The sequence below is a fragment of the Lepus europaeus genome, chromosome 11, assembly GCF_033115175.1.
Source record: "Lepus europaeus isolate LE1 chromosome 11, mLepTim1.pri, whole genome shotgun sequence".
Lineage (NCBI taxonomy): Eukaryota > Metazoa > Chordata > Mammalia > Lagomorpha > Leporidae > Lepus > Lepus europaeus.
In genome coordinates this window covers 16,065,427-16,080,468 of record NC_084837.1, presented here as the reverse complement: position 1 = coordinate 16,080,468, position 15,042 = coordinate 16,065,427, and the positions used below count along the sequence as shown (strand labels likewise).

The 15,042-nt window shown below is 42.8% G+C and overlaps 1 protein-coding gene across 1 annotated transcript in view; it reads right to left on the bottom strand.

Annotated features, from left to right (window-relative positions):
- The window catches only part of GABRG3 (gamma-aminobutyric acid type A receptor subunit gamma3), a 651,067-nt gene that overhangs the window by 275,907 nt on the left and 360,118 nt on the right, over positions 1–15,042 (bottom strand). The window contains exon 4 of the mRNA XM_062204567.1: positions 1,379–1,599. Within this exon, the coding sequence (XP_062060551.1) occupies positions 1,379–1,599 (221 nt within the window). The remainder of the gene's footprint in view (positions 1–1,378; positions 1,600–15,042) is intronic.

Below are 15,042 nucleotides of genomic sequence, written 5' to 3'. Positions count from 1 at the left end.
GTTTAACGTTAGAAGACACAGATTTCTCCTTGTGGCCACAAATCACCCATAATTAAAAGCTCCTCATACTGGATGTGGGGTGAGAGAGGAGAGCACTCAGGGCTCTAGATGTAAGGGTAATCCAGAGGGCTTACGGTAGTGTCACTGAACTGGGAGGCTGCAGGGACCTATGTCAGAGGAAGGATACAAATCACGTTCCCTGACCTGTATTGCATTTGATGACTCCAAGCACCTAGCACCAGAAGGAACATTTTGGGCTGGAGATGGGCAGGTGGGATCCTCAGCATGAATACAGCTTTAAAGTCACACAACCGAGTGAGCTAAGTAAGCAGAGAGGTATGAAGTGACAGGCACCACGTCCTGAGCTAGAAAGAGCAGAACCAGGAGAAGCAGTGTTAAGGGCAGTGGCAGGAGGTCTAGTGTCTTGAGAGGTGGAGAAAGAGACTGTCAGAATGGAGAGTGCCCAGTCCTACAGGGAGATGCAGGAAGACAGGAAGAGTACAATGAATCCTGTGCCCCTCAGAGGACATAGCTAGGGGTGTGCCCTGCTCCTGGGGGCTAGGGCTGCTGAGGTGTGTCCCATTGCTAAGAGATGTCACCATGGGCTCAAGCACATTCAGACCACACTGGTAGAGATGTGTACTTAGGACAAATTCCTAACACCCATTCCCAGCAGTGACTTTGGCAAGTCTTCTGGGTTTCTGTGTCACTTCCCTTAGGGATGTGTTGGGGAAATGCCAACTTTGCCCTTTTCCTTGTGGTCTTAAACTTGGCTATAATTATATTTGTTAATCAAGACTCCTACACATCTGCATTTTCCTAGCTGAGTGGACCCAGGAGTTAAAGACATCAATTATAATTTTCACAGCCACTTCTAGCAGAAATGGATTCTGATGAAGGAATGAGTTTATATTCATGGCATATCATTTGTATGCCTTTATTTTTACACACTTGGCATTAGTACAAGCTTTTCAAGATGCTGTCTTATGTCAAATGAAAGGGAAAAGAACTTAGAGATGAGAATAGGGTCTTACCCTGACAATGATTTAAATTACTGCTCCAAAATTAGATCATACATAAGTTAAGATTTGCATAGTTATATAGGAAGAATTTGTTCTAGTGTTCTATAGAACAATAGAAAACCTATACTCTCTAATTTATGATATATTTTAAGATAAATAGGGAAGAACAATCTGAGGTTTCCCAAAGCATAGACTGAGGAATATTTGAAAAGACAGAAATGCTGCGTATACTGACTGGATCACTGCACTGCATACATATATCAAAGTATCACATTGTATCACACTGTAACACATTGTATCCCATAAACACACAGAAACATTACGTGTCAATCAAAAAAATCTACATAGCATTTCACCTTAAAGTGTAAAGGATTTTTCCGTCATTCCAAATTCTGAGGAGCTGGTTGGGCGTGGTGATCCAGTGAGCCTCAGCAGTCTTAGAGTTGCGGAAGATGGTATCTGGGATCCATATTAACCCCACCATGTTGCTGTTCAGAGTAAGTATTTTCATTGTGCTGTTGAATCGAAGGCGACTGTCTGTCCAGGTCTGAGCAAAAAATATGTCAATTTGATATTCCTGAAATAGAGCAAAAGGAGAAGGAAGGCAGTCCAATTAGTGAATTTTTTATATGCTTTCATTTATTTGTCAAAAGTTTGTTTTTCTTCAACAGCTTCATTCTTACCTCCCCACTTCTCTTTCCATTAATGCTTAGCACTGGCTTAATATGGAAAGCATTCAACAAATGATAGCCAATGTGATTAGCCAATAATGTGATCACATATGTGATATAACATAGTGCTCTGTAAGTGTTAAATTGCAACAAATATATACAGTATGACGGAGGCCAAGAGAGATGGTACAATATAAGGGGTCTTCACAAAGTTTGTGGAACATGTGATCCCTTAAATTCCATTTTACAAAATCTTTTTGAAATATCCTATATACTTTGAAATAAAAATATATAAATGTATTTTGAAATATATCTCAGAGTATGAATGCAGATCACAGTCCAAGCCCTGACAAGCAGTATGACCCATTCAGCCATTGTTCTCTAACTTGTAAAATGGAGAAAATAGTAGCATCTACCTCCTCAAGGTGTTATAAAAATAAAAATAAAAATAAAAATAAAAATAAAATCGGACTGGCCGCAAATGGTGGAGTTAGAAACGTGCCAGGGGATTCCAACACAATTCCATCAAGATGGCATGTACCAATTCCATCGCACTAGTCCAAGTGATCAATTTCAGCTCACAATTGATAGCTCTGATAGATCTAAGAGTCAAAGAGATCACACAAACAAGACAAGTATCTGCTAATACTAACTGATAGAATCAAAAAGGGAGAGAAAGATCCAACATGGGAAGTGGGATACACAGCAGACTCATAGGATGGCAGATGTCCTAAACAACACTCTGGCCTCAGAATCAGCCCTCAAGGCATTCAGATCTGGCTGAAGAGCCCATGAGAGTATAGCAGGCATGGAAAGCCAAGATATCATGGAAAAAAAAAAAAGACCTAAATGAATGATCTCTGTGAGTGAGATCCCAGTGGAAAGAATGGGGCCATCAAAGAAGGAGGTACCCTTCTCCGAAGGGAGGAGAGAACCTCCACTTTGACTATGACCCTATCGGAATAAGATCAAAGTCAGCGAACTCTAAAGGCTTCCATAGCCCTGGCAACTCATGACTAGAGCCTAGGGAGATTACTGACGCCATGAACAGGAGTGTCAAATTGTTAAGTCAGCAACAGGAGTCACTGTGTACTTACACCCCATGTGGGATCTGTCCCTAATGTGTCGTCTAAAGCCAAGTGATGATGCTATGACTGGTACTGAAACAGTATTTTTATACTTTGCGTTTCTGTGTGGGCGCAAACTGATGAGGTCTTTGCTAATTATATACTGAAGTGATCTTCTGTATATAAAGAGAATTGGAAATAAAAAAAAAAAACAACCTGGTGTTAAAATGGAAATGGCATAGAAAATTAATTAATTTGAAAAAAAATTATGTAGGATCTCTGTCTTTAATGTGCTGTACATTGCTATTTAATGCTATAATTAGTAATCCAATGGTAGTTTTTTCACTTGATGTTGCTATATGGGCAAAATGTTGAAATCTTTACCTAATATATACTAAACTGATCTTCTGTATACAAAGAGAATTGAAAATGAATCTTTACATGAATGGAAGGGGAAAGGGAGCGGGAAAGGGGAGGGTTGCGGGCGGGAGGGAAGTTATGGGAAGGGGGAAGCCATTGTAACCCATAAGCTATACTTTGGAAATTTATATTCATTAAATAAATGTTTAATAAAAAAATAAATAAAATACAATGGCTTCAAAAAAAATAAATAAAAAGTAAGATTAAACAAAAAACCACTAGATCCAGGCATAGAACATATAATCCATAAAAATTATCTAATAAGAGATATTACTTTTACTCAAGACTTTTGCAGAGCAACACAATCCAAAATAAAAAGATAAGTAAGACATAAGCAACAAAGAACAATAGACAGAATAACCCCAAGCCAAACTCCGATTCTAACAAAAGGCTGGAAGTGTTCAAATTACAGTGGCAAAGCTGTTCCAGTGTTCCCAGTGCCCAATGGGACTTTGCTGTGACCATCAGATAACTGGAACATGAGTGACACTACCGAGGCCTAAAGAAGTATCTCTAGGCTGGCTAGATCACTTCAGAGGCCATTCCCCTAATCATAGTTTAAATAATCATCATTAAGTCTAACATAAAAAGGACATAGAGACTACTTGTTCAATGAATCTGAATCAATATCTTTCCTAGTTGAGTGTCAAGTCAATAGTTCTCAACAAATCCCACAGTTATCCTCCCATTGAGTTTCCAGTGAAAGAACTTTTCAAGATAGACAAGATAGACAAGTCAACTGACCATTCATTACCAAATCCACTCATTTATTGTTGCTTTGTTGTTCTGACAATGCCAGGCCTTGCAAACCATCAGAGCCTCAGTGCTGTACCAACAAGAAAACGCCCTACCTTCGTAGAGCTTATATCCTAGGCAGGAAGGCAGGTCATTGATAAATAGCTAGGGTAAAAATACAGTGTGTCTCATGGTCATAATGAGCACACAGAAACATAAGGCTGTGTATCAGAGTTCTCTTGAGAGGACAAAGGTATTTGATCATTTGGTGTGGGAGGAATTACAATATAAGGAATCTAAGTGTTGTGCAAGCTTTGAAGCAACTGGGGGAGCCAATGCCAAGGCAGCAGCAGTTGAGAGCAGATTTCCAGCAGAGCCTCCCCAGAGGCTCCAACAAGACTCCGAAGTAGTAGCAGGAGCTGTGTGATGTCTCAGCAAACACAGGGCCCCTCCATTCCTGTGTTGGCCCAGCGACGATGAATTAATAATCTCTGCCTCTTTACTGGCTTTCAAAACATGTACACGCCTCTCACTGACCACCTGGCAGTCCAGAACCACACAGAAAGAAGGATCTGAGAGAAAGTGTGTGTGTGTATGTGTGTGTGTGTGTGCTATTTCTTGACATACAACCTAGCATATGTGAAGGATACAAAAATGGGACTCAAAAAGTTCTGAAACAAAACTGAACCAGGTAGTATGGACTTTGGGGAGAACAAATGGTTCCAAGGATGTGGCACTGAGAGCAGGTGTCATGCATGGATGAAATGGATTACAAAACTGACACCTATAATAATAAGGTGGAATGTGTACCCAATGAGCATGTGACTCTTTGGGCAGAAGTTGGAAATAGAATGTTAATTTGCATGTGATGACTGCAATTGACTGTGCTTGGTAGGTTATCACAGGAAAGAAATTATCTCAGAAAAGAATCAGGCAGTTTGAAAGCAGTTATGAAACAGAAAAGAAAGATACAGCATAGGAGGGCTGGAAGAGGCAAAAGTTTCTCATCTCCATCAGAAAAGCTCAGAGACAATTGCTTTGAGTGTCAAAAGCCTATTGAAGATCTTTGAGGAAATGATCAAAGCCATGGCAAAAGCCTCTAAGTAAATTAAGTCTTTAATCATGCAGATATGGCTCAAGGAAAAAAGTTAAGGTATGGCTCATCTAGAGAAGGCTGATAGGATCAAATTACCTTCCAGTCACCTGTCCCCATCTGTAGGTTCTGCATTTGTAGATTCAACTAAGAGCAGACAGAAAATATTCTTGAAAAATATTATCTCTAACTCAGTTGAACATCAACAGACTTTGAGAGTGTCATTCTTCCCTAAACAATACAGTATAACAACTACTTTCACAGCATTTGCATTGTGTTGGTGTCAACTCACCTAGAGATAATTTAAACTATATAGAAGGATGCGTGTGGGTTCTATGCAAATGCTACATAGTTTCATATAAGGAACTTGAGAATCCATGGGTTTTCATACCTGCAGGGGTGGGTTCCTGGAACTGTCCACAGTTGGTTGAATCTTTGGATGCACTACTCAGAGACAGGAGGAGTGAACTGCATGTGATATCACACTGCCCTGAGGTTCAGGTGAGATTGACCTTGAAGAAGAGAGAAGTGTATTTTCCACGGGGAGTGGGGTGGAGATTTGGCTGCTACATACAGCCAAATCATGGTGGTGACTGGAGCTATTTCCAAATACTAGCTTCCCTTCTTGAAGACACATGGTAGAATTACTCCCCCGCTTCCTTTATGGGGGCTGGGTGTGGTCACTTGTCTATGATAAGGTGAAATATGAGCATAAAAGCAGGTGCCATTTCCAGGAGGGCACTTGAAGAGTTCACATGGGATTCACTTGCTCCTTCTCAAGCCCTGAAATACTGCATGGGGCAGAGATCCTGCTGAGTTTTGTTAGACACACACTGTGGATAAGAGTTACCCAGAGCAGTTCATGAGAGAAACAAATACCAGTGTGTCCTAGCTGGCACAATCAAGAAGGAGGAGAGTGGTTCTGGAATATGGGGGTGCCAGGGACTTAAGGAGGCGCTAAAAGTAACTTAGAGTCAAGACCTTGGAGAGGTGCAGAGTAAGCCACACAGGAAGATATCGGAACACTGTAGCTCCTGGAAGAGGGAACAGCAAGTTCAAATGCATCCCTGAGAAGATAAAAATTTTGCAGTACCAAATACAGTGCATGAAGTGAATAGCCCCCTTCCTTTCTCTTTGGTGACAGGATTTGGGTCATACGATAGTGATTTCTGTGTAAATGTATAACAGGCTTTATTAGCACAAAGACATTCTCAGTACTTAAAATCAAATTTAGTATGTGAGAATGGCCATTGTAAACATACAGGTACTTACAAGTGTTGCTGCCTTCTTCCCTTTAATGTTGACTTATTGCATAAAGTAATGAGGAGAGAAGAATGAAAGGGTTCTCACAAGCATAGCTGGGACTGACCAATCTGATCAATAATAAGAGTGATCAGTATTCCTTATAAAGGTCATACATGCATTTTGGAAAGAACCTAAAATTGTTCAAATCTTATTTGTTTAACCTCAACATTATACCATAGAAATTGAAATTCAGAAAGCTTAAAGAGTGTTAACAGATATGCAATGTCTCAAAACTTTTTATTTCAGGAATTCCAAGTAAACCTTCGGAATGGGTCTATTCATTTCTGAAGCATTATTGCATAACACTGTCCTTTCTCTCCCAATCTTCTCTGTTTTCCATCCCCACTAATGCACAGTTTATATCCTTTCATCTTAAAACACTTTTAAATGTAGATTTTAAATTGGCAAGCCATTCAGCAAGATGGGAGGCATGACCTAAAGTCCCTTCTAGTAAGCACAGGTGCATTCTCTATCAGGCACCTGGGTTACTGAGACACAGTAAGACTCTTCCTTCCAAGGGGTTTAAACCAAGACATAAAAGATTAAGTAACCTCCATTCAGTCACACAGCTAAGTAGCAATTATTATGAACTATGCAGTCAAAATCAACTTCCTAGTTTAGCAGAAATGTAGGCAAGGGCTATAAACAATAATCACGTGGAAAATGACATTTCCACTAAACCAGGGTCCTTTTGCATTTTACTTGTTGAGCTCTTTAGTGGAGCATTAAGCCTTTGAATGCAGTGTAAATTAAAGATATGTTATCTCAAAAGTGAAGAGGAGAAGGGGAAAAGGGAGGGGGGAGAGGAAGGAAGGAAGGGAGGGAGGGAGAAAGCAAATATTCTACTCTCAGAATGGTATCTATGAATTGCATTGAAAAAAATAGAAATATTAATAGAAAAATTTAAAAAACAGAAGAAAGCAAACCGACAGCAAAACAAAACAACAAAATCTGTTTCCTAAATGTGACCTGAGAGGGGCTGCTGCAGCAGCAATGTGTTAGAGTCCATGATGTGTGAGAGAGAACTCAAATGCAGAAGTGTCCTCCATGTGCATCCAGTTTACAAAGTCTGGCATAATTTACCTTCCTTAGCCTCAGTTTCCCCATATGTAAAACAGGAGCAGTAGACTCAACGGAGGATTCTTCAGACTCTAAAATTTTGCATTTCCAGGGCAGATGCTTGGATGAATGGTGAAAACACAAGTTAGGATGCACAGGCACCTGGTTTGTCAACCAGCTGCAGCTTCTGATTTGTTTCCTGCTAATATAGACACTGGGAGGCATAGCTCAAGAAGGTGGGTCTCAGCCACCCACACGAGTTCCTAGCTCCCAACGTTGGCCTGGCCCAGTCTCACCATTGTCGGTATTTGGAAAATGAACCAGTGGATAGGAGCACTCTCTCTCTCTCACATAAATGAATACAATTTAAAAATAGATAAAAAGGCCTACTCTTAGCCTTTCACAATTTTCATTTCTTTTTTTAAAAGATTTATTTATTTGAGAGCAGAGTTACAGACAGAGTTAGGAATAGATAAAAAGGTCTTCCATCCACTGGTTCACTCTCTAAATGGTCGGAGCTGGGCTGATCCGAAGCCAGGAGCCAGGAACTTCTTCCAGGTCTCCCATGCAGGTAGGGAGGCCTAAGCACTTGGTCCATCTTCGATTTCTCTCTCAGGCCATTAGCAGAGAACTGGATCAGAAGACAAGCAGCTGGGACATGAAGCAGTGCCCGTTTGGGATGCCAGTGTTGCAGGCAGTGGCTTTACCCAGTATGCCACAACGCTGGTTCCTACATTCATCTCTGTGTCTTTGACTGATTCACATTCTCTATCTTCTACCACTGTACAGGACTTTTTTGTTTGGATTCTTCATATACAGGAACTAATCTGGAGGCTGAGGTCTGGAGAACGCAGTATGAACTCCTCTCACCTCCTTACTCTGGCTCTCTCATAGGAAAGGACCCAAGGCTGTTCTGGGGGCACAGGAGGAGAGAAGCATGCTCTGCTTAATTCTCAAATCCTGCCAGACCCCAGGACCTAAGAGTATGCATCCTATGTGGATGTTTTGCTGTGTGTGCCTTTGACTAAATGTTGGAGAAACACTTCCTACCCACAGAGAAATATTTTTCTTTCTTAGAAACTTTATTTGTGATAGCATTAATCATCCTTCCTTTTGCCATAAGGGAAAGATCATTCTTTCAATGCTTGCTTAACAATAAAAAATATCGGGCCAGCACTGTGGCGCAGCAGGTTAACGCCCTGGCCTGAAGCGCCAGCATCCAAAATGGGCACCGGTTTGAGACCCAGCTGCTCCACTTCCTGTCCAGCTCTCTGCTATGGCCTGGGAAAGCAGTGAAAGATGGCCCAAGCCCTTGGGCCCCTGCACCTGCATGGGAGACCTGGAGGAAGCTCCTGGCTCCTGGATTCGGATCAGCACAGCTCCGGCCGTTGTGGCCAATTGGGGAGTAACCATCAGATGGAAGACCTCTGTCTCTCTCTATGCCTCTCCTCTCACTGTGTAACTCTGACTTTTAAGTTAAATAAATAAATCTTTAAAAAATTTTAAAAATATACAATATCTTCTACAATCTATAAATAGCTGTGAAAACAGCGTCTGAAATACTCATACATTTAGCAGGTGAAAAATGTGCAGAATCCCCCCCATTTAAGCCATCTTGATGGTAGAAAGCTTGTGCTCATTTGTTTTAGTAATTGGAGAGCTTAATGACTCCTAAATAAGCCACGAATTACTGCAACATGTGAAGTATTTTGATAAAACAGAAGAAAAATTATGTTTATTAATAATAATCCATCTGTAACTTCCAAAAATTATTTCCTCACACTTTCCTCTTCATTTCCAAGTGGGAAAATGACAGATGAACACTCTACAGGGATTTTGAGATCCATGGTTACAGGAGACACATACTTCTGGGGGCAGCTGTCTTTCCTTTCAACTCTGCAATGCTCCAGCACATTGCCTGGCTTCAGGGAGACTGGATGTCAGGAAAAGCCACAGGCTGTTTTCATGAACAATAGTCACAGACCCATGCCAACTGTGCATCACTCAGATCTCTTCCCTAAAAATGAATACTGCTTGTATGTAGAGATTAGAATATAACCATTTCTATGTATTCCTTTCAGACATGGAAGCATAACAAATTTATTTTTGGGATTTCTTAAATGCTTGTCCCTCAGGTTTTTCCTGAGGACAAAGCTTTGGCAGTTGGCATCCAGTTTTCTCCAGAAATAGACTGTAACCCTGCCTCTGAGCACCATGGAGTTTCCCTGAGGTCGGGCCCTCCTTGGATGAATCTTTGCTCCAGTCTCTCTTGGGCTCCCCTAATTACTGAACATCTTTTACTCACACACTGTTCAGGTCCTACTTCATGCTAGGCACCCTGTGAGGTTTATATTAAGTCCTCAGCAGCCTGGGCCCCATTGTGGGGGCCAAGATGAGAACAGATCCAGGATTTGTCACCTGATGGTAATGAAATCTAGGGCTCTTTTAAATGACATGAAATTATAAATACAATATCAAAATAAATAATAATTAATACAAACAAATACTTATTTCTAGTGAAAAAACACATGGTAAATATTTTCAAGTTGCAAATACTACAAAAATTCACAACATTCAGAAAATAATGGATCTGGTAACACAGTAACTGAGTAGCCTTCATCATGCTCTTATACCCTACAACTTCTGGCTGCAGACTCTTTGACCACAACTTTCAGCAACTTTATGACATTGTTTTTCAAAGAGAAAGAATAAAAATATTATTATTTCTCTTAGCACAGTGAAACAAAATATTTTCGTATAAATAATTGTTCAGTTTACTTCAACTCATAAATCATTATTGGAAATATTGTGTGCATGTTTAGGATTCTGCTAAATTGGAAAAATAACTCTTAATTTTTTATGCCAGGTTGCTCCTCCATATCACACACAGAACTGGCACTGAGACCTGGAGAAACAGTCACAGGATGATGAAGTTCATTACCTACAGAAGTCACCGTGTATCACATTCCACTAACCATGTCCTGATGTCTTCCCCAGCTCACTTCCCCCTAGCTGGGTTCAAAATTGCCTGCAGCAGTTTACAGAATATGTGACAGGGGAAATCAGAGGGGAACAAGACAGCAGCCTTGTTTAAAATATCTGGCACTTGTACATTTCACAAACACACACACAAGTAAGACCAGGTGATTACTGTTATGATCTTCTGCAGGGTCTAGGAAGGGACTTCTGCAAGGGAGGGGCACTGAAGCTTCATTTCTTTTTTTTTTTTTTAAAGATTTATGTATTTATTTGAAAGTCAGATGGCTGGCGCCATGGCTCACTTGGTTAATCCTCCGCCTGTGGCACCAGCACCCCGGGTTCTAGTCCTGGTTGGGAAGCCAGTTCTGTCCCGGTTGCTCCTCTTCCAGTCCAGCTCTCTGCTGTGGTCCGGGAAGGCAGTGGAGGATCACCCAAGTGCTTGGGCCCTGCACCCACATGGGAGACCAGGAGGCAGGAGCTGGCTCCTGGCTTCGGATCGGTGCAGCATGCCGGCCGTGGCAGCCATTTTGGGGATGAAGCAACAGAAAAAAGGAAGACCTTTCTCTCTGTCTCTCTCTATCACTAACTCTGCCTGTCAATAAATAAATAAATAAATAAGAAAGAGTTACACATAGAGAGAAGGGGAGGCAGAAGCAGAGAGAGAGAGAGAGAGAGAGAGAGAGGTCTTCCATACGCTGGTTCACTCCCCAATTGGCCTCAATGGCCAGAGCTGCACCGATCCAAAGCCAGGAGCCTGGAGCCTCCTCCGGGTCTCCCATGCAGGTGCAAGGGCCCAAGGCCTTGGGCCATCTTCTACTGCAATCCCAGGCCATAGCAGAGAGCTGAATCGCAAGAGGAGCAGCCAGGACTAGAACCGGCACCCATATGGGATGCCAGCACTGCAGGCGTTGGCTTTACCTGCTACACCACAGCGCCAGCCCCTGAAGCTTCATTTCTAAAATGTATGGTAAACTCACCTCTGGCTAGGAACTGTATGGTGGTGGAGGATCTAAGGCAGGGTTCCCAGGTGGACCCAAGGTTGACCCATCTGGACCAGTGTGCAGAGGATAAGATCACATACCCTTTGCCTTTCACCTCTCACTTGGAGGTCCTTGGAAAGGCAGCCTGGGGAATCAGCCCTTGAGATGGGGAACACAGCAGCTCAGGAGTGAGATATGGATCCATCCAAAGGCAAGCAGACCAATGTGGGTGAAAGAGGAGAAGGGAGGCCGGCACCACGGCTCAATAGGCTAATCCTCCAACTGCGGTGCTGCCGGCACGCTGGGTTCTAGTCCCGGTTGGGGCGCCGGATTCTGTCCCCATTGCTCCTCTTCCAGTCCAGCTCTCTGCTGTGGCCCAGGAGTGCAGTGGAGGATGGCCCAGGTGCTTGGGCCCCTGCACCTACATGGGAGACCATGAGAAGCACCTGGCTCCTGGCTTCAGATCGACATGGTGCACCGGCCGCAGCACGCTGGCTGCAGCAGCCATTGGGGGTGAACCAACGGCAAAGGAAGACCTTTCTCTCTGTCTCTCTCTCTCACTGTCCACTCTGCCTGTCAAAAAAAAAAAAAAAAAGAGGAAAGGGGGAAGAGCATTATGCAGAAGCAGGTTCCTCTCCTAACTCCTCTGGACATTTCTCTCATCTCCCAGCTACCTGTCTTTTCAATGTACCCTCCCTTGGACAGCCCTCCTTCCTCTGGTATTATCCACTCACTGACTGCTTTCAGATTAACCTTTGTAAAGCATCCATCAGATGCTATGCTTAAAATGACCACTGCTACTAAAAAATATATGATGGGCACTCAGAGTCTACCGAACACCTCTACATGAGACTCATAGCTCTTTGCTTCATGACCTATGTGCTTATAAACCCATTACAACATTCCTCACGTGGCACACATTGGCTCAACATCCTGCACACACATCCCTCCCTCCTCACACCTTGCCCAGACACCTCTTATCTGTGTCTTCCCTCAGCCAGTCTCCTAGGTTGTTCTACCATCTCCCTTTAGTCTTTGTATAATGGTCCATAGCCTTCTCCCTTGTCAATGCCCTGTTTTTTTAATTGCTATCTCGCATAATGATTTGCATTTCCAGCACAGAGAATGATAACATTGCCCCATGATCCCTTTCTGTGGCACAAAGTTTCCTTCCCCTTCCACCAAGTAAGGGGACTTTCTTTCCTGGGCCACCAGGGTGTTCTACCAATTTGTAAAGATCATAGACCTTTTTAATAAAGCTGCCTGTTAAATCCTGACTATAATTCTGCTTCCTGGTCTGGGAGTTAATTCACTAATGGAAGAGAGAAATGTGTTGTCTGCTGCATGCTTTTAAATCAGAGACAGTGACTTGTCCATAGGAGCTCAACCCTCAAGTGCCTGAGCACCATCAGCAAACGTCTATCTCAATTGCTGCTTCTTGATCCCTCAAATATAAAGTAGCTCCGTTCTTTGTCCTCTCTTCAGAGTTGCCTGGAGCCACAAGGCCCCTGGTGGCCACTGTCCTCCCCAAGAGCCTCCTCTCTAGCATACCAGGAAGAGCACAGCTCCACTGGGTTCAGCTTGTTCCCTGGACTCCAACCTTCCACTCCCAGTGTCTATGCACCCTTTATCCATCAATACGCTCACATTTGTCCTCAAACCTGAATGCTAGGAGGCCACAGTTACCTTGTTTCTGTTTCAGCTGTACTTTTGGCATCTATATCCTCTACATGCATGCTTCCTCATTCCAAGGAAAAAATCCATTTTTTTAGGTTCTGTTTCAAGCACAGAGCAGCTTATTAGAGAAGTATGTGCAGAAGTGGCTACAGAAAACTCAAGGAGATTCCTGTGGGTTGAATTGTGTACCCCCAAATTTATATGTTGCAGTTGTACTCCTCTGTATGTTAGAATGTAACTGTCTTACAACCAGGGCTTTAAAGAGGTAATTAGTTAATATGAGATGATTAGGGTTGGCCATAATCCAGTACGATCATAAGAAGAGGACATTGAGGCACAGACACAGAGAAGGGTCATGTGAAGACACAGGGAGTAGACTGCCATAGACACAGGGAGTAGACTGCCATCGGCAAGCCCAGGAAAGAGACTGCAGAGGAAACCCCACTGCTGGCACCTTGATCTCAGACTTCCAGCCCACAGAACCATGAAGAAATGGATGCCTGCTGTTTAAGTCATCTGCCCGTGGAACTTCGATATGGCAGCCTGAGCAGACTAATGTAAAGACCAAGTGAGGAGTGAACACAAACATTATACCACTTTGAAGCTAAATACCTTAAACAAAGAAAATAATACATCAAAAGCAAAATATAAAGTTATCCAAAGGTTTCCATGGTGTTTGTTCTCAAACACAGTATTGGCAGCTTTAGGCTTCCCATTTAAAAATTCACCTATCCCGGTCGGCGCCGCAGCTCACTAGGCTAATCCTCCACCTGCGTCACCGGCACTCCGGGTTCTAGTCCTGGTTGGGGCGCCGGATTTTGTCCCCATTGTCCCTCTTCCAGGCCAGCTCTCTGTTGTGGCCCAGGAGTGCAGTGGAGGATGGCCCAAGTGCTTGGGCCCTGCACCCGCATGGGAGACCAGGAGGAAGGACCTGGCTCCTGGCTTCGGATCAGTGCAGCGCCAGCCATAGTGGCCATTTGGGGGGTGAACCAATGGAAGGAAGACCTTTCTCTCTGTCTCTCTCTCTCTCACTGTCTAACTCTGCCTGTCAGAAAAAGCACCTATCTCTTCTACACAAACTTTGACTCTGAACATTTCTTATAATGTTTCACAAACATTTTTATCTCAGATTTACTGGTGTACTGAATGTGTACATGCAAATTAGGTAAATCTTCAAGTGGTAGATGATTCTAGGTATTTTCTTAGTCTATTTTCCATTGCTATAACAAAATACATTTCTTCATACTTTGTAAAGAAATGAGATGTATTTAGCATACAGTTTGGAAGAATCAGGAGCATGGTACTGACCTGATTTTGTCGTGGCCCCAAGGTAGATGGCATCACAATGGTGGGAGTGAGTGGGGAAGAGGGATTCAGGGAAGATGCACACTTGTTTATATGGACCTCTTCTTGTGGAAAATAATACAGTGATGTGATACCTGATCCACTTTCAAGAGACAGCATTAATCCATCCATGAGTGTGAAGTCCCAATAACCTAATCACCAGCTAGCTACAAAGTCTCACCACTTAAAGTTCAACCTCTTTAACAGTAACATACTGGAGATCAAGCAATAGTGCATTAACTTTTGGAGAACAAATCACATCTCAACAATAGCAAAGTGAAAGTGCATACTGTACCATTTGCAAAACAGCTGCAAGAATTCACCTTATTGTGTCCATAGCCTAATATGGCCATTTAATAGCAAATGAGACAGCAGTAAGAACTTGGAAAGAGCTTGCTGCTCTTTGCACCTCTGCAACCAATATCCAATGAAGGAGTATAGACCAGCCGGCTGAAGATGCGACATTGCTCTGTCACAGTCACAGCCTCAGCCGATGTCATACCACGCCCAGAGAGGTGATTGAGGTCATCCTCAGTTGGCCAGCCTCAGCCTAATCAGCACAGATAACCTGCACACCCAATTCAAAAAACCTGAGGAATGACACAAACTCAAAGTTTGGGTGGCTTGTCACATAGCGAGTTCAAATGTTACATTATGTGTGTAGTCTCCATCTTCATGCCCCATTCATTC